The sequence below is a fragment of the Schistocerca nitens genome, chromosome 3 (assembly GCF_023898315.1).
Source record: "Schistocerca nitens isolate TAMUIC-IGC-003100 chromosome 3, iqSchNite1.1, whole genome shotgun sequence".
NCBI lineage: Eukaryota > Metazoa > Arthropoda > Insecta > Orthoptera > Acrididae > Schistocerca > Schistocerca nitens.
This window is the reverse complement of record NC_064616.1, coordinates 248,894,854-248,913,200: the sequence shown is the minus strand read 5'-3', so window position 1 is coordinate 248,913,200 and position 18,347 is coordinate 248,894,854. Positions and strand designations below refer to the sequence as shown.

Below are 18,347 nucleotides of genomic sequence, written 5' to 3'. Positions count from 1 at the left end.
AAATGGTCCCATTTTAGTCGTAAGGAGTCCGCATTCATAAATAATTAGTGAAATGTGAGCAGTCAAATTTCATTCAAGTGGATTATTACGGATTTTTTACTTTTTAGCTTAGTCCTTTTATACTCTCGGACCAAGTTGAAAGTAATGTTTCCTGTGGAATATTGTCCTCGCTCCTTTATAAGTGATCGTGCAATTTATGTTGATAGGTAACTGTTACTAAGTTTGCCCGCATCTCGTGGTCGTGCGGTAGCGTTCTCGCTTCCCACGCCCGGGTTCCCGGGTTCGATTCCCGGCGGGGTCAGGGATTTTCTCTGCCTCGTGATGGCTGGGTGTTGTGTGCTGTCCTTAGGTTAGTTAGGTTTAACAAGTTCTAGGGGACTTATGACCGCAGCAGTTGAGTCCCATAGTGCTCAGAGCCATTTGAACCATTTTTGTTACTAAGTTTTAGTAACAACATTTCCAATCTCATAATATTTTGAGCTATTCAGTATAATAGTTGTGGTTTAAGTTTACAAAAACACAGCGACATTTTTAAGACAAAATGAATGTCCGGTACACATAGGTACTCATCCGGATCGATCATAGTTTCTTTGAGGATGTAGGTTTAAGTAGTCGAAGGAAGATAACGGCAAACGAACTTAGTTGCTGTCTTTCCCAGAGCTACAATCTGGTGCTCTTATAGTGTTCCTTTCTGTCTGGGAGCGTTGTTCACTCTCACAGAAAATAAGTATCACGTTTCTTTCCATGGAATGAATATAAACTAGTCCCTTCTGTACACACGTCACAGCATTTGCTATAAAAATCAATTCCGACATCTCATCCACAATGGTGATTATGGGCATGCCTTGATGGTCTTCTCCACAGTGGAATCTGGTACTAAAGTCTAGACAAGAACAGTTTCATTGGTAGGAAACACCCATCTGCCTGCTGTTTAGCGGACTCACTTGCTATCTTTTACGTCTGATTTGAGTCCTCTCCACAGAGTGGCCTATTTTTAACTCTCTTTCCACTCTACATCCACGTTCCGCAAACAACCTTACTGTGTGGGAAGGAGGGTACTTTTGATAACAATATCTTTTTGTTTTTGCCCCTTTCCTATTCCATTCGCGAATGGCACGTGGAAAGTGATCGTCAAACCTTCTATGAGCTCTATTTCCTGTGATTTTCTGGTCGTGATCACTTCGCGAGACGTTTGTGTGAGGAAGTAATATGTTGTTCGACTATTTCCAGAATGCACTCACAAGGAATTTCAATAGTTAGTAAACCTCTAATTGAAACTTCCTGGCAGATTAAAACTGTGCGCCCGACCGAGACTCGAACTCGGGACCATTGCCTTTCGCGGACAAGCGCTCTACCAACTGAGCAACCGAAGCACGACTCAGGCCCGGTACTCACAGCTTTACTTCAGCCAGTATCTCGTCTCCTACCTTCCAAGGTTCTGCAAGGTTCGCAGGAGAGCTTCTGTAAAGTTTGGAAGGTAGGAGACGAGATACTGGCAGAAGTAAAGCTGTGAGTACCGGGCGTGAGTCGTGCTTCGGTAGCTCAGTTGGCCGCCGGCACGGTAGCTCAGCGTGTTCGGTCAGAGGGTTAGCAGCCCTCTGTAATAAAAAAACTGAGCTAATCGATCAACAACGAACTTCAACGGATGTCTTACGACATCCGCAACGACCAATCACAACGATCAATAAAAAAAAAAAAAAAGTTGGTAGAGTACTTGCCCGCGAAAGGCAAAGGTCCCGAGTTCGAGTCTCGGTCGGGCGCACAGTTTTAATCTGCCAGGAAGTTTCATATCAGCGCACACTCCGCTGCAGAGTGAAAATCTCATTCTGGAAACCTCTAATTGATGCCAACCCTCTCCCCTCTCCTCCCCCTCCTCTTGTAGTGGCTGCCATTGAGTTTGTTGAGCTCCTCAGTAACGCTCTCGCTCCGAGTGAATGATTTCCACACCCCTCCCCCCGCCGAAGCCCCACCCCTTTCTGCACCTTCATATCCTATCACTAATTCACCAGGTTTCCTCGCTTCCATTTCTCAATCCTCATACTTAATCGGTATTCGGTAGTTTATTTTGTAAATCAATCAGTTAGTATTTCTGTCAACGCATCAACAATTTCTATAATTACTTAGTAGTTTTAATTGCTAGTAACCCTTACATTAACATACAGGGTGATTCCGTGATGATACATATTTTCAGGGATGACAGGGAAAGGTAAATGTATCAAACTGAGGTAAGGAACCCTGGTCCGGAAACGACCGAGTCGAAAGTTATAAGCGAAAATCGCTCTGATACCTCCGATAGTGGAATACATGTACAGGTACAGTCCTTGCTAAGATTGTACGACAACAACGCCGACGAGCACATAGGTGTAGAGGTTGGGATAATAACTCAACTAACCCAATGCAGATGGCGTACTGCGTACTGACATGAGCCAGTGTGCAATGTCTGTACTGTAGTAAACTGCTGTATGTGTTTACAAGTTAAAGTACTAACGTCGATCATCCGTAACGAAATGAAGTTGACGGAACTTGCAGACATGATTTTAGTGTATGGGCAAACAAATGTAAGCAGCACGGAAGCGAAAAGGTTGTACAGGACCAAATATCTGCTGGGAAGAAATTACACCATGTTTCTATGACTATTCCAACGATTAACTGGTACCACAGTACGACGACCGCGGCGGACGACGAACTACACCGACTCCCGACGTAGAAGATGCAGTGCTTGCTCGAGTCAATGAGGAGCCTACAAACAGCACTCAATGAGATGCACGTGAAGTGAATCTGTATGGCCAGTATTACGGGAAATGCAGCCGCATCCCTACCATCCACAGAAACTGCATGCTTTGACTCCTGCCGACTTCGGACCTCGTGTCGTTCTCAGCCAAGGGTTCTTGAGGCGCCTTACAGTCGATTCTCACTTACCTGTGTATGTACTTTTCACGGAGAAGCAAAGTTTCACCAGAGACGGAATGCTAAATACTTGCAATAATCGTATTCAGACCGATGATAATTCCCACGCTACAGTTCTGAAGAGCCATCAACACAGATTATCAGTCAATGTGTGGGCAGGCACAGTCAATGAATATATACTAGGACCTTTTCTTCTTCCTCCCCACTGAAATGCACCAGTGCACACAATGTTAATCACAGACATACTAACCAGGTTCCTGGGACATATCCCACTTATTGTCGACGGATGTGTCTCCAATGTGCTGGAGCACTACCCGCCTTTGGATTGAAGTTTCGTGAATGCCTGGATCATACATTCCCTGGAAACCTAATAGGCAGAGCAGGTTCTGTTTCGTGGTCAGCACGTTTACCTGATTTCACCTCACCTGACTTCTTCTTGTGCGTCCATGTGAAAAAATCTTTTGGATTAGACACCTATTGAGGCAGATGTGGATCTACTGGTAAAATTTCTCGCTGCCTGCGACACTGTTTAAACGACACCGTAGATGTTAGAAAGGGTACAACAAAACTCCTTGCGACGATGTCATGCTTGCATTGACGCTAAGGGACGCCATTTTGAACAGCTGTTGTAAATGTAGCAGCTTGTGACATTCGTGCAGGTAAACAGAATTCATTATTACTGTACTGTAGACTAAGGATTACATAGTAAGTTACTTGCGCTGTTAAAATTCCATCAACAGGATAATTATCTGATGGTATTAGGAAGTGTTCAGCGGATAATTCTGTACTCCATGATCAGGGTTCGGAAGTTGGGAACCTTATTTTGAGTGGATACATCATCATTATCATTATAATCATCAGCATCTTCTACAAGTCCGCGTAATTGCCACTTCCATTTATGTCGTCTATCGTCTTGTATCTCGTCCTTCCTCTCAATCTCCTCCCACGAACTAGACGTTCTGTCTCAACGAATATCCCGTCCAGTTCTTCCTTTCTCTTGTAATCTGCTGCAGTCATTTCCTCTCATCAACCCTTTCCAACACTCTTCCGTTACTCACTCCTTCCATCCAGCCTATCCTTTCCATTCTGATCCACATCCATATCTCAAATGCTTTTGGTCTTTTCTCATCCTGTCGTCTCAGTGTCCATGTTTATGCCCCACACAATGCCGCACTCCAGACTGAACTCTTGCCATGTCTTTTCGTCAGACCTTTATCTACTTGGCCAAACACACAGCGAAAGTGATTTGCCTGGTAATAAAGCTTATTTAAGGTAAAAATTAAAGCTAAGCAATTAATATATTACAGGGGCTTTTTCCAAATCGTTAAGTAAAGCAGTGTGATATGCATGTTGGTGGCTAGAATACAGAGCATAGTTGTGTTTCCGACCTTTCGCTGATCTAACAATCGGCCCAGCTAGCCGATTATGTGAGCTCTGCGAAATACGTGAAACACAACCCACTCTGTAACTTGAGTTATTTGGCGCACAAAAATTATTCCCGGAAGGACAACTTACACTGGCGGACAGAAATCCCAAGCCAACCTAATAAGCAATATATCTGACACAGAATCAGCAGGACAGGGTAGCTACAATTCGAATGATTATCATCTCTGTAAAACGCTATTAAGAAATAATTCGTCGCCAACTTAGCCCTCTGCACGCTAAAGAAGAGACGACTGTATGCCCACGTACGTATGCATAAAGTTATTTTTAATTGCAGTTAACAGAATAAAATTTTTGTCTTGTGTGTTGTGTACCTCTGCAAAACAGTACAAGAAACAAATTTAAAAGAATTAAATATACTAGTTTTAAAATAAATTTTCAATCTATTGACCTATACTTACGGACTTATTGGAATACTGTGTGATTAGATGTTTAAAAGAACTTATCGATTGAAAAGTCATAATATTTAGAATACAATAGGCATTTGATGGTGAATGCAACGACAATATGTCGTAACCCACAAAATCCTGATTTTACAGGAGGCCGGATGTTCCAGTCACCATCAAAACGAAGCTTATACGATTTCGCACCGGCAGGTGAATGCATGGGAGACCCCAACACCACAGTCTTCCCCATTCTCTCGCCACTTAACCAAAAACCACTCTCTTAACTTACTCAACAACAAAAATAATGTTTGGGTTAGAGTGAAATTTCCACCTTTTTTGTTAAAACTGTAGCTTGGTTTATGTTGTCAGAAAACTGTCCAGAAAAACAGACGATACAAAACAATGAACTCACTTTTAGAAATGTGTGGGTTACGCCATTTTGTCGTTGCTTTTATGGTTTCTTTGAAGTCCTGTTTCTAGGAGTGACTCACGAAACGGCGTGCTACTAAGTATTTCAGAAATACGGCATTCACTGCATTTCAGTCTTGCTATTACAATTTCAGTACTGCTAAAAAATATTTAGAGTTTTACACGCTATAAATAGTATTTGATTCGGGCAGCATTGTTCTACTGCCAGTCGAAGGAAGGAACATTCAGTGGCTGTAAAAAGCTTAAGCTGCAGTAAAGATAATCAGTTTTGGTCATCACAGTGGCAATATTAACGCATGTCTAGCTATCACAGCCTGAGTCACGTATTAGCTAACATTTCTGAGTAGCTAACCGTTCGTGAGTATCATATATGACAGTAACATTAACGTCCCCACGCATGTTTTGTGTTACCCCCAGACTTGTGACGGTGTCTCAATTCCAAGCAAAGGATTTTACGTCCCCTGTATGTATTGCATGCTTCCGAGTTTCGTTAGCCGTGCTTGCGCTTCATAACAGTTATGTTTTCAAATACATACCAATTTGTTCATCTGAAGCTTGTGTTCAGAAACCCTCTTTGCATGATTTGAACATGCATGTTAATTCATAGTTTATTTCGCAAGTAGTTTTTACGCCTATATTTATTTTTTTGAAAGGCTTTTGTTCTTATAATATATGTCGATGCTAATAACTATATGAGTGTTAGTTCGCGGAAACTGGCCAGTCTGTTAACTGCAAAATAACAGTAGGTGTATAGTTAGCTAGTTATTTTCGCGCTAACATTTCATTACTTTATTATTAACATGTTTAAAATCATTTGTTGTTTTGAGCGGAGCATTTTTCTCAGATCCATTCTATTGATACAGCAGGTGTAACATCTATACATAAAGGGAGTCAACCCTTTTATAAGTCAACACCAATGTCCGTTACAACACTTTTATCTCGAAATAACAACACTAATTTTCTAAATAGATCGCTTTCTAAGAGAATGGTCTATAAATAGTGATTAACCGCTAAAATAGCTGTACATATGAACAGCGTCTTCGTCGAAAATACTGATCTTGCTCCACGTGCTTCATGAGATGACCTCCGATTACATTAATCTTATCACTTAACATGGCGTACCTCTTGTTTCATACACTTGTAATGTATCTAATTAATATTTCAATGCTCGTAATACGTATCAAAGACCTCACCATACTGACGCAGGATTCTAGTCACATAGAAATTGTTTCACTTCTGGTGTAATTACAGAACATTCGCGTTTACTTTCTCCTCCCGATTTTCGCCTAAAGAATACCAACAGTGGAAAACAAATGATAAAAAGAACCTGAGAAAATACATTACCTACAATGAAGGTCTGCTGTTAGGCAATTAATGTATCAGTATGAAGCTCTCATCGAGTATGCCTGACAGCAAACGTAGACGGAAGTAAAAGACGCAATCCATGGATAACAAAAGGTCACTGCAGAACACAGAAAAGCGTTAAAGAGATTCTGGTGGAAGTCACATGTAAATATTTGAAGAGAGGTGACCTTTTGTTCATAAATATGTAGCCAGCGAATTAAGAAACCTGGTATTCTAATTAGACTGTGCAATAATTTTGCTTTTACCATCGTGTATGCCGTGTAGCGTTTAAGAGACTAAGATTAAAGATGAGAGTGCCTACGGAGGGACAAGGACAGCCATTTATCCTCCTCCCACACGCAAAAGGAATGAGACAATGCGTATCTGATACTGGTACGCAGTACCCTCGATCAGACACAGCACAGTGCCTTGAGGAATGCAGGGCTTATGACTAGATGTAGACTTCAGTAAAATACGATGCCTCTTCAAAAACTGAGTTACAATTACAATGACAGATCCAGTAAATTTTGCTGAATACTACACTGCACTTCAAAGTGACACAGATACACGACACTGTTTTCCAACATAGTCACCAAGTATCGAAAAACGAGGGTGAGAACGTTCGACCAATCGTTCAATTCCTCGACGATAGAAATCCGATCCTTGATCACGGAGCCTTTCGAGAACTGCTATATGAACGTTCTCACCGGTGGATAACCTCTCTCCTCCAGATGTTCTTTCAGCTTGCCGAAAAGATGATAATCGCATGGTACAAGATCTGGTCTTCCCGACCGGCATCATTCGTATCTGTGCGAGCTTGGTCAAATTGTTGGCAACATTTCACTTCTGCTGGGCCCGACATTGCATTTGGCCCGCATACCGCCAGAATTTCATGATGAATCTGTGGGGAATTTAGAGGTTTTGCCCTTAAGAGCTGTAGTGTTCCACGTACTTCAGCTTAGGAGTATGTTTCCAGTTGCCGCGTATTTCAATTGCACTCTGAGAAGCACCTGGTTTCTGTACTCCGTACGAATTTTTTCTGCAGAAAACCAGGAACATATTGTCTCCTCTGACAATACGTCACTCTTACTTCGCAATGGTTAGATCTTAGCGCCGTACGACGTGCGTAACTTACTGTCTCAAGACCCTACGTAGGAGAAGACCGAAAGGCATTCATTGGAAGAACTCTCGGAACATGCTAGTAGTTCCAGAGCAAAGAAAATTAATTTAGTGACCTACGCCTCAGGCTGTGCGAGATTTGGGATCCTCATCTGGGCAAATTGAAGGAGGATATCTAAGGAATCCAAAGCCGTGTTCCTAGATTTGTAACCACACAGTTCGGTCAATAACAGAGTGTCACGGAGGTGGTTAGGACCTGATTCGCACAGAAAGAAAATTTGTTGTGAAGTAGACCTTTCACGGCTGCGCTTTATCTAATTATATTTACTTCTCTTTCGATTTTTCCTACAAATTTCGTGATCACAGCCCCAATTTCTAGCAATCATTCCTGTCATCTGTCAAGTCGTCTGTTTTGGATCCGGTGTAGCGGCTTGCCACACTGGCAAGTTGGTAAGCCAAGTGCGTCTAAGTGCTGTGTTTTCCACGTTGGTATATAATGATTCGGCTTACAACTTAATTATAGAAAGCCGCTACGATCCCAGCGACTAGCTGCACGTGGTTTACTTTATGTTACGTGTCTGTATGTATCAACCATATGAAGATGAATCTTCAGTGGCTCAAAGCTAATTAATGAAAGAACGATTTTTTTAAACAAGGATAAAGCGACTGCTTGCATTATTAATTCAAAACAGCCGCTAGCTACTACCTGTTTGGGAAACGTCACTCGATATCACCGGTTTCAAAAACGTCGATTGTGAAAATATTCGAAATGTTTCCAGCCGATTTAAATTATGTAATACATTAATTAAAAATATATTTCAATTTATGTTTTGGGGCTGCTCCACCTTCGGGTAGGGATGAGAAAAACCGAACGGTTAAAACCGATACTGGTATTTTAGGTCTCAGTAACCGGTATTTTTCGATATTTGTTTGGTCTCGCTTATAGCAGGTTTTTTCGTTTTAGATAAATTTAAAAACAAAAAAAAAGAGTTTGGTTGGGCGCTGTGTGGCTTCTCAAAGATTGATAGTGTCTTTTAAAGCCGTCCTTGGTGGCCGTGCGGTTCTAGGCGCTCCAGTCCGGAGCCGCGCTGCTGCTACGGTCGCAGATTCGAATCCGGCCTCGGGCATGGGTGTGTGTGATGTCCTTAGGTTAGTTAGGTTTAAGTAGTTCTAAGTTCTAGGGGACTGATGACCACAGCAGTTGAGTCCCATAGTGCTTAGACCCCATTTGAACCATTTTTTGTCTTTTAAAAATATTGTTTCTGATGTTAGGAGTCATACTTACACATCAGCTCATTATATAACGGGTATTTATGAAGAGATTAGACAAAAGATATTGGGCAGCGAATTAATTCATTATTGAACTTTTAACTATAGTCATGTAACTGTTGCTGATAAATTTTATATTCTGTGCACTATCTAAATTATTCATCTAAATTTTTTAAAAGAGCGTTTTTGACTTTGCCAGCAAAAAAAGAATGTTATTCCCATTCCCGTTAAAAAGTAAACATATGTATTTGCCAAGAAAATATCTCTTTCGTTCGAAGCAGTTCAAGAAAAAGACCGCTACAAATTTTACAGAAAGGCTTATTATTTTTTGTCATTTATATGAAATAAAAAGAGAAAAGAAGTTACGGCAACAGTAATAAATTAAAAATTTAACAATTCATTCACAGTTTTTAATAAACAGAAATTAGCTGATGTGCTGCCTGTGTCTATATAATATGCCTTCAGCCACTTGTGCCTCTTAGAAACGCATAGCTTAGTTAACGTGAAAAATGGAGCACTCAGAGCTCAGATATCACCCTTTAGCACTGGAGTTTTTTGTAGTATTCAACCACTGATAACTTTTCGAGAGAAGCAGCGAACGGTGGATTGTCTAAATTTTCTTTTTATTTGCCTATTTTATTTGATATTTTGATTCTACGTGTCTTGACATGTGTACACGAATCTGAATGATCGACATCGGGTTCATTGGGAGAATTCCAGGAAAGTGTGGTTCGTCTGTAAAAGAAATCACATATAAGACGCTAGTGCTACATATTCTTGAGTACTGTTCGAGAGTTTGGTATTCATACCAGGTCCGATTAAAGGCAGACATCGAAGCAATTCAGAGGCGGGCTGCTAGATTAGTTGCCGGTAGATTCGAAAAACGCGCAAGTGTTGCGGAGATACTTCGGGAAGTCAAATGGGAATTCGCTGAAGGGAAAGCGACGTTCTTTTCGAGGAAAGCTATTGAGAAAATTTAGAGAACCGGCATTTGAAGCTGACTGCAGAACAATTCTGTTACCTCCGACATACATTGCGCGTAAGTACCACAAAAGGTAAGATACAAGAAATTAGGGCTCATACGGAGGAATATAAACAGTCGTTTTTCCCTCGCTGTATTTGAGAGTGGAACAGGAAATGGAATGACTATTAGTGGTACGGGATGCCGTACGCCACGTGCCGTAAGGTGGAATGTGGAGTATCGATCTAGATGTAGCCTGAGGGAGACGTAGAATTTTTCAATCTTTGTGTGATGTCTATGTTTATCGCTGGAAATAATAACGAGAAACCGAAAAGCGATTATCTGAGAAATCGCTTATTGTGAGCGGTTTTAACAGTTAGGTTAAACTGGAGATGAAAAGAAAACCGATTGTTTCGGTGATAAGCACCATCCGTACCTCGGAGCCGCTGACTGCGAGTCTCGGCTGACATATGCTACGGGACGTGTATGTCGTCGCAGGCTCGCGGTTGCCAGTTAGACAATGCGAGAGGACTGCAGCGGGATCTGCAGAGCCGTGGCGGCAGCCAAAGAGCCGGCAGATCGATGGCTGGGGCGCCGCGATCGCTGGATCGTCACGCTTGCCTCGCGCGCTTACTCCGCTTCCCGCTTCCGCCTTGCTGTTTACCCCACATGCTCGGGGGCGCTATGCTGTACGAGTGCTTCTCGCAAATAGCACCGAAAATCAACCACACAGTGAACACAGTAACTGCAGACGTCAGTACAATCTTGTGTGAATAACAATAACAACACTCAACACTCAATAACAATTCAAATTATCATAAAAATTATAACAGCTTAAAAGCCAAGAATAGTGCGTTGTTTCTAAAAGCCACATAGCTATATGAAGATGCTTCATTCGCAACTACCAGATCCACGTCAGTATAGACGTATCTTCAGGTTTATCTGTAAAAAAATACAAATCCCTGAGTGAAATGTTTGAAATGGAAGAAATGCAGAACCATAGTGTTGGCATTCAACAAAAACAATGAAAATTATATTTAAATACTGCAGATGTCCACGTTAAAGAGTCAAACCACATGGGTGGGTTGTCACAGTAAAATTGAGTACATCCAAAATATGCTTGTCAAAATTTACAAAGACTGACTGCTGAATGAGCCAGAGCTAGGAAAAAAACGGATGAAGAAACAAATAATTACTGAGACACTACTGTGAGTAGTGTACTATTTTTTGCACGCTATTTACCGAGCACTTAAGAGTTCTTTCCCTAGATTTCGTTTATTTTTATGCATTTTATCCCCGTTCGCAATAGTGTTCCATTCATTATTTGTTTTCCCCCGCTTTTTTCTAGGCGTGGCTCATTCACCAGTCATGGTTTGTATATTTTTACAAGTGTCTTTTGAGGGTAGCCCTACACAATTTTATTATGACAACCCACCAATGTGGTTTGACTCTTAACACGGATAACTTCAAATGGTTCAAATGGCTCGGAGTACTATGGGACTTAACGTCTATGGTCATCAGTCCCCTAGAACTTAGAACTACTTAAACCTAACTAACCTAAGGACAGCACACAACACCCAGTCATCACAAGGCAGAGAAAACGGATAACTTCCCGAAAGCTGGGACTCCGTATTTGTCCATCTACATTATGGAAATATAACCATTGTGAATACTTGTCACTATTTTTTGTTGAATTCCAACACTATGGTTCTGTATTTCTACCACTTCAAATATTTCAAATTATGGTTTGTGTTTTTTACAGATAAACCTGAAGATGCGTCTATACTGATGTACAACCGGTAGTTCCGAATAAAACACCTTCTTAGAGCTATGCTGCTTTTAGAAACACCTCATCATTCTTTAAATTTTTATGATAACTTGAATGGTTATTGAGTGTTGAGTGTTGTTATTGTTATTCACAATGTCTCTGAGCTGTGGTTGCCCTCCCCAGAAAGTTGCTTGTAACGAGCGAGGTGGCGCAGTGGTTAGCACACTGGACTCGCATTCGGGAGGACGACGGTTCAATCCCGCGTCCGGCCATCCTGATTTAGGTTTCCCGTGATTTCCCTAAATCGCTCCAGGCAAATGCTGGGATGGTTCCTTTGACAGGGCACGGCCGACTTCCTTCCGCGTCCTTCGCTAATCCGATGAGACCGTTGACCTCGCTGTTTGGTCTCTTCCCCCAAACAATCCAATCCAATCCAAACACACTCTTGATTGTGGAAATATTGCAAATTTGTGGTAAGGCCTTATGGGACCAAACTGCTGAGGTCATCGGTCCCTAAACCTACACACTACTTAATCTAACTTAAACTAACTTCCACTATGGACAAAACACACCCATGCCCGAGGGATGACTCAAACCTCCGTCGTGGGGGGGAGGGGGGAAGGGGGGGGGGGAGCCGCACGGACCGTGATAAGGCGCCCCAGACCGCGCGGCTCTTGGTTGTGTTCTGATTTGATGTAATGAGTTTAAATACTGAATGCCAGTTAACGAAGATTTTCTGTTCTTCTAATTGTTGTTGTGGTCTTTAGTCCGATGACTGGTTCGATGCATCTCTTCAGGCTAGTCTAACCTCTGAAAGCATCTTCAACTCTGCATAACTACCTAAACCTACATCTATTTGTACGTTCTTAATCTCGTCAAGCCTTGCTCTCAGACTACAGTTTTCACCCTCACACTTCCTTCCATTACAATATAGGCGAATTTTTTTGATGCCTCAGAATGTGACCTCTCAATCGATGCCGTATTTTAGTCAAGTTGTACCATAAATTCCTTTACTCCCCAATTCGATTCTGTACCTTCTCATTAATTACCCGCTGTACCCACCTGATCTTCAGTATTTAAAAAGCGTCTATTATCTTATTGTGTGAACCGTTTATCGAGGACGTTTCATTTCTGCAGAAGACGTCACTCTACTCAAATACCCTCAGAAAAGATTTCCTAACACTTAGATTTGTATTCGATATAAACAAATTCCTACTTTTCAGAAATTATCTTCTTGCTATTGCAAGTGTGCGTTTTATATACTCTTTGCTTCGGCCATCTCCAGTTATTTTGATGCCTGAACAGCAAAATTCATTTATTAATTTTAGTGTCATTTCGTAATGTAATTCCCTGAACATGACCAGATTTCATTCGACTGCATTCCATACATTCCATTACGCTTATTTAGCTTTATAGATGTTCATCTTATAAACTCTTTTCAAGAAGTAATCAGTTCCATTTAACTAATCTTTCAAATGCTCTGCCATCTCTGACAGAAGTACAGAGTTTGTTTATTCTCCCTCAGCTTAAATTCCCCTTCCAATTTTTTGCTTGGTTTCCTTTACTCTTTTTTCAGTGTACAAACTGAATAAAATCGGTTAGGTTACTACTCTTACTCCCTTCTCAACTACTGCTTCCTTTTCATATTCTAAGACTCGTATAGCTGCAATATTGTTTCTGTACAAACTGCAGATAACCTTTCTCTCCCTGTATTTTATCCTTGCTAGCTTCATAATTTCGGAGAATGTATTCTAATAAACATTTTCAAAAGTTTTCTCTGAATTTACAAATACTATAAATGTAGGTTTGCCTTTCTTCAGCCTGTCTTCGTACGGGAAGTATTGCCTTGCGTGTTGCTACATTCCTCTGGAACCCAGTCTTCCCCGAGCTCGGCTACTATCAGTTTTTCCATTATTTTGTAAACAATGCGTGCCAGTGCTTTACAAGCATGCCATATTAAACTGATGATTCGATAATATCCAAATCTGGTAACACCTACTTCAAACTACTCGAACGATTTTCGTCTACAGCACTAGTTGTGGAAATAAACCCATTCGACATAAAATTACTTCTTCTGATTAAATTTTTTTTAAAAAAGTCGCATTAGTAACTGCGTAGATTTACTCACTGACGTGAATTAATCTCTCTCGCTGTACTGACATTTTCATTCATGATCTATGTTCAGCGTTCTCGAAGCATACCTCTGAACGTAAGGAAGAAGGGCTAGAGTATAACATTCCGTCGACGTGGACGTCATTCGAGACGAGCACTAGCTCATATTGGGCAAGGATGCATACGGAATTCGCCGTGGCCTTGTTTGAGGAAACGTCCCGTCATTCTCCTCTTGTGCTTTAGGGAAACCGCTCCAGAACGTAGGTATAAGTAGCTTTCTGAAGTAGTAGCAAAGCAACTTTTGTACATTGTATTGCAACTACACGAATAATTTCATAAGTAGCATGATAGTAACATGCACTTAAGTTCTAGTTTACCCCCTTAATTGAGAGTGACATGAAGGGAAGTATTTATACCGGTCACGAAATACATTTTGTAGGGCAAAATCTACCAACATTTCTTTTTTTCGATTTAACACTTAAAATCTTGTTAAAACACAGCTCTCACGTCAGAGGATTAAGCTAGCATTGCTATATTTATCATACTCGTTGCTTTTGGTTATGTATACTTCACCAGTGGGTTGTTAGCATCGTTCCTTCTATCTGCTTTGTACCTGTGGTGAGTGTAAATAGTGAAATTGTTGTTCGCTCCAGAACTACTGACCTGTTGCTGGTAAGTCGTTAGACGTTACATTCCACGATGACTTTTAATGAAATGACCAAGTAAATCTAATAGGTGGGAAAGAAGACTCCAGGTCAAGATTCACTAGAAACATCCTTAGAAATATAGTTTATCTATGAAGGAGACTGCTTAAACAACTGTCGGTTTCACTCTTGAACATTGTTCTTATGCTTGCGTCCTTGGTTAGAATCGGTTAACAAATATGACAGAAAAGTTTCAAAGAAGAGCTTTCTAGTACGTGTAAAAACAGACACTTAAAAGACGTCAATGGGATACATTAAAACCGAGTCAAGATTTTAAACATGGCTGCAACAGCAACTGTTGAAATTCTTCACGATAAAGTAATGATGAAGTAATGGTGCTAAACTGTTCGCTTTGACCCTGTGCCCCTAGTCATGTTGTACTAATGGAGAAGATGTCTCAATTATGGACGACGCCTTTGGCACAATTGTTTTATTAATCTCCATTACATGATGTAATTTCAGATTTTTTACTTCTGATGAAGGTATATTTATATGTACAGAAACCTTGGTCAAGAAATTTTAATAAAAATTTTTTATCCTGCAACTGTTTATGGCTGTCATCCTTTATCGTGTAAAACCGAGTCGTTACGATGAAAACATTCGAAAACCACTTTCGAATGCGAAGGGGTGTACAAGTATTATTTCCTCTCACATACATATGGCTAACGTCATCGACGCTAAGATTACTGTATTTTGGACTCATTAATAGACGTATGCCGTCACTCACAAGTTATGGTGGTTACTGAACACGAATATGTATACACATTTAGATTACGAGAAAATTTTCTGTACGAAAATTTTAAAATGAAAAAGATTTTGTTTTCTACATGCGATAAAGGGCGCACTTTACTATGAAAATAAGGAATAAAGAGAGTCAGCATCCAATTGAAAGTTGAAAGGGAGAAATGCTGATTGGTGGGCTTCTGTCAACACTTCAATTATGTCAGAGAGGCTCTACGTCACTTCCAGAAACATGGAACCGTGATATTGAAAGCATCGTCTTAATTCACAGCTAGTGCTTGAAAGCTTGCTTACGATTCTTGCGGATGAATAGTGGTAACTTTAAATAGTACCATTCACCAAAGAGTTGAGTCATATCTGTCTCAAAATGAGACAAAAAATGACCTAAATTACCAAGTAAAATAACAGAGTACATGTGGAACGTAAATAATTGAAGTTTCAGTTGTGTGTTCGCCATTATCCATATAAAAAATTGATATAAGAGTTCAAGGTGTGGGATCAAGGCATCTGTCGCTCATGTCATATTAGCTCACACTTGTGAAACGATGTCGTGCGGAACGGGAAATATCCGATACTGCGTTCTGCAAATTCCTCTGTCGTATGCTCCACCTGTACCTCCCGCAGATCGCCAGTGTTTCTGAGTTGATAGCGACGAAGTTTTAAGCTACTTCGATAAAAAACCGCAACGTGCTGGTCTCACGTAATGAAAATACCGGCGATGGCCTAGAGAAACCAAAACATAGCTACCACCGGCTTGTAGCCAGCAAAAACTGAGATCGGATCTTTCACTACTAGTATCCCTTGAACAATACCAACAGTTCCGAAGAAACATCTACCTCAAACGCTATGATGTAGCAAAGGCAGACATATTCAGGATATATTCTTATTTGCAACATCCCATATTTTATGAAGAATATTACTAAATTACGTGTCTCACAGGGAGCGGGAAGGAACGTGGAATGGCCCTCAGTTCACATCCAAGGAAAGAGAGCATGTGTTAATAAAAAGATAATGAAAACAAGTGGACTGGATGTAAAGTGTCTGTAGTGCTGTAATTTGTTTCCAAAGCACAATCACTATATTGTAATTTTCACTACACTTGTTTCTTCTTTTCCGTTTTCAACAATCTGTACTTTTTTTAAGGTAGTTGGTTATATCTTCTCATTATCATTGTTAGATAATACAAATAGTAGTGTAGCTCTGTTTTGAAATAAGTTGTTTTCGTATCCATTGCAGGTGTGGAGGCTCGACTTGGTCATGGTGATACTTTTCAAAGCAATCCCTTTAGAAAGCACAGACGGCGAACGCCTCGAGAAATCCCCCGAGTGCACTCACCCGGGATTGTGCGTCAACCCGTACCACATTAATGTTTCCGTCCGAGAGTTAGACCTCTACTTGGCCAACTTCATCAACAGCCACGGTAAGTACCCGTCGCAGTCTACCTCGTCTACATGTCTGTTGATACTTTTACTAAGAACCCTTGACTGCTGACATCATCTAAGTTCTCAGAATTACCTGCAGTGAAGTGGATTAATAACCCTAAATAATTTGGCCTCCTAATCCGATGTCTTTGCCCAGTTATGTAGTAGGGGGTTGTTGGTAACGTCTTATTATGTCCATTGATTTTTTGCCTTCAAAAAATTTTGGGAAGTAAGTGATTTTGGAGGGGCCTTACAGTATTGGGCTATCGATCGAGGCACAGGGGGTGAAAAAATTACAGTGTTCATTTTTAATTCTGAATGACAGCAAAAGGATCCGTTCACTTGATAAGATAATGTGCGAGTCGCCTGGCGTTTACATAGGAAGTCCGTAAAAATCTGAAGAGACAGTAAATAAAATGGAACGTGTGCGGTGAGTAGGCTGCGCGTGACTGTTATGTTGTTTCCCATGTTTCCCAGAAGGTTTATAAGTCCACAGACGAAATACATCGGTTTGAAATTAGCGGATGAAGATGGCCCACTGTCCTACGCTCACAGACGAACCTGGTCTGCAGTAACTCTTACGGAATAGTTCAAATGGTTCAAATGGCTCTGAGCACTATGGGACTCAACTGCTGAGGTCATTAGTCCCCTAGAACTTAGAACTAGTTAAACCTAACTAACCTAAGGACATCACAAACATCCATGCCCGAGGCAGGATTCGAACCTGCGACCGTAGCGGTCTTGCGGTTCCAGACTGCAGCGCCTTTAACCGCACGGCCACTTCGGCCGGCCTTACGGAATAGTCTTTCGACTATCAACGCCACTCGTACCATGGTACTCTGCTGTATGACTTGTTAACTGACTTGTTCCGTTTATTGCAACACAAACCTTAATCAACAGCTACCAGAAACAGAAATACTATTGCGTATTTCTTTTTCTTTTCGCATTGCTTTTCAGTGGAGCACATATTTCTAGTGACAGCGAGATTAAAGCGAAGTGCTTCACCGTTAGTTTTGCGGTGTTTTCACCAACCTAATACTAGAGACAATAACGAAATAAAAGAATGCATTCGCAGTATTTGCAATGCATAGAGCAAGTCATTTAATAAGTGTCGCAGTAGCGTAGCACAGTACAAGTGTCATTGCTAGTCGAAAATACTGTGAGAGTTACTGTAGATCAGGCCTTGACTACCTTTTAACATGGTGTTAACGTTTGTCACAAATAGGTTGCATTTCTGTATGCTGTTAAAAATAAAAGTAAACAAAAGTATATTTATAACCATTCTACTCCAAAGTCATTTATCAATCACACGTTCTAAGGAATTTTTAAGAAGTTAAGCACCAGTCACACTTAACTGTGATTATTGTACTGGAATAGTGTACTTGTTCATTTTCGTTCCCAGTTTAGAAGAACCCCTTGTCTGTCACCGCACAAACTTCTTATAAGGTAGTCTTTTTAGCGCAGAGGGAATCTTCGTTGAATGGCGAAAAGCAGCCCATTCAAAGACCCTCTGACGATTGCAGGTACAAATGAAGAGTATCTAATAACACATCTCTTGAAGACTGCAGTCACGCACTATACCTCAAGAAACACAAAAAACCAGCATCCCTTCTTTGGTTTGATTTCGGAGGCGCAAAATTAGCGATGCTTAGAAACTAGCAATACGTATATACCCAAACTTAAGACGTGTAGGATGCGTTTCATAACATGCTTAGGTCATACTTAGGCGTTCATTTCTGGAAA

The 18,347-nt window shown here is 40.9% G+C and overlaps 1 protein-coding gene across 8 annotated transcripts in view; it reads left to right on the top strand.

The window, feature by feature from the left end:
* Positions 1–18,347, top strand: part of LOC126248210 (nuclear factor 1 X-type) — a 601,762-nt gene that overhangs the window by 287,159 nt on the left and 296,256 nt on the right. For all 8 annotated transcript variants that reach the window (XM_049949028.1, XM_049949025.1, XM_049949026.1 and 5 more), the window contains exon 4: positions 16,420–16,603. In XM_049949028.1, coding sequence (XP_049804985.1) covers positions 16,420–16,603 — 184 coding nt within the window. The remainder of the gene's footprint in view (positions 1–16,419; positions 16,604–18,347) is intronic.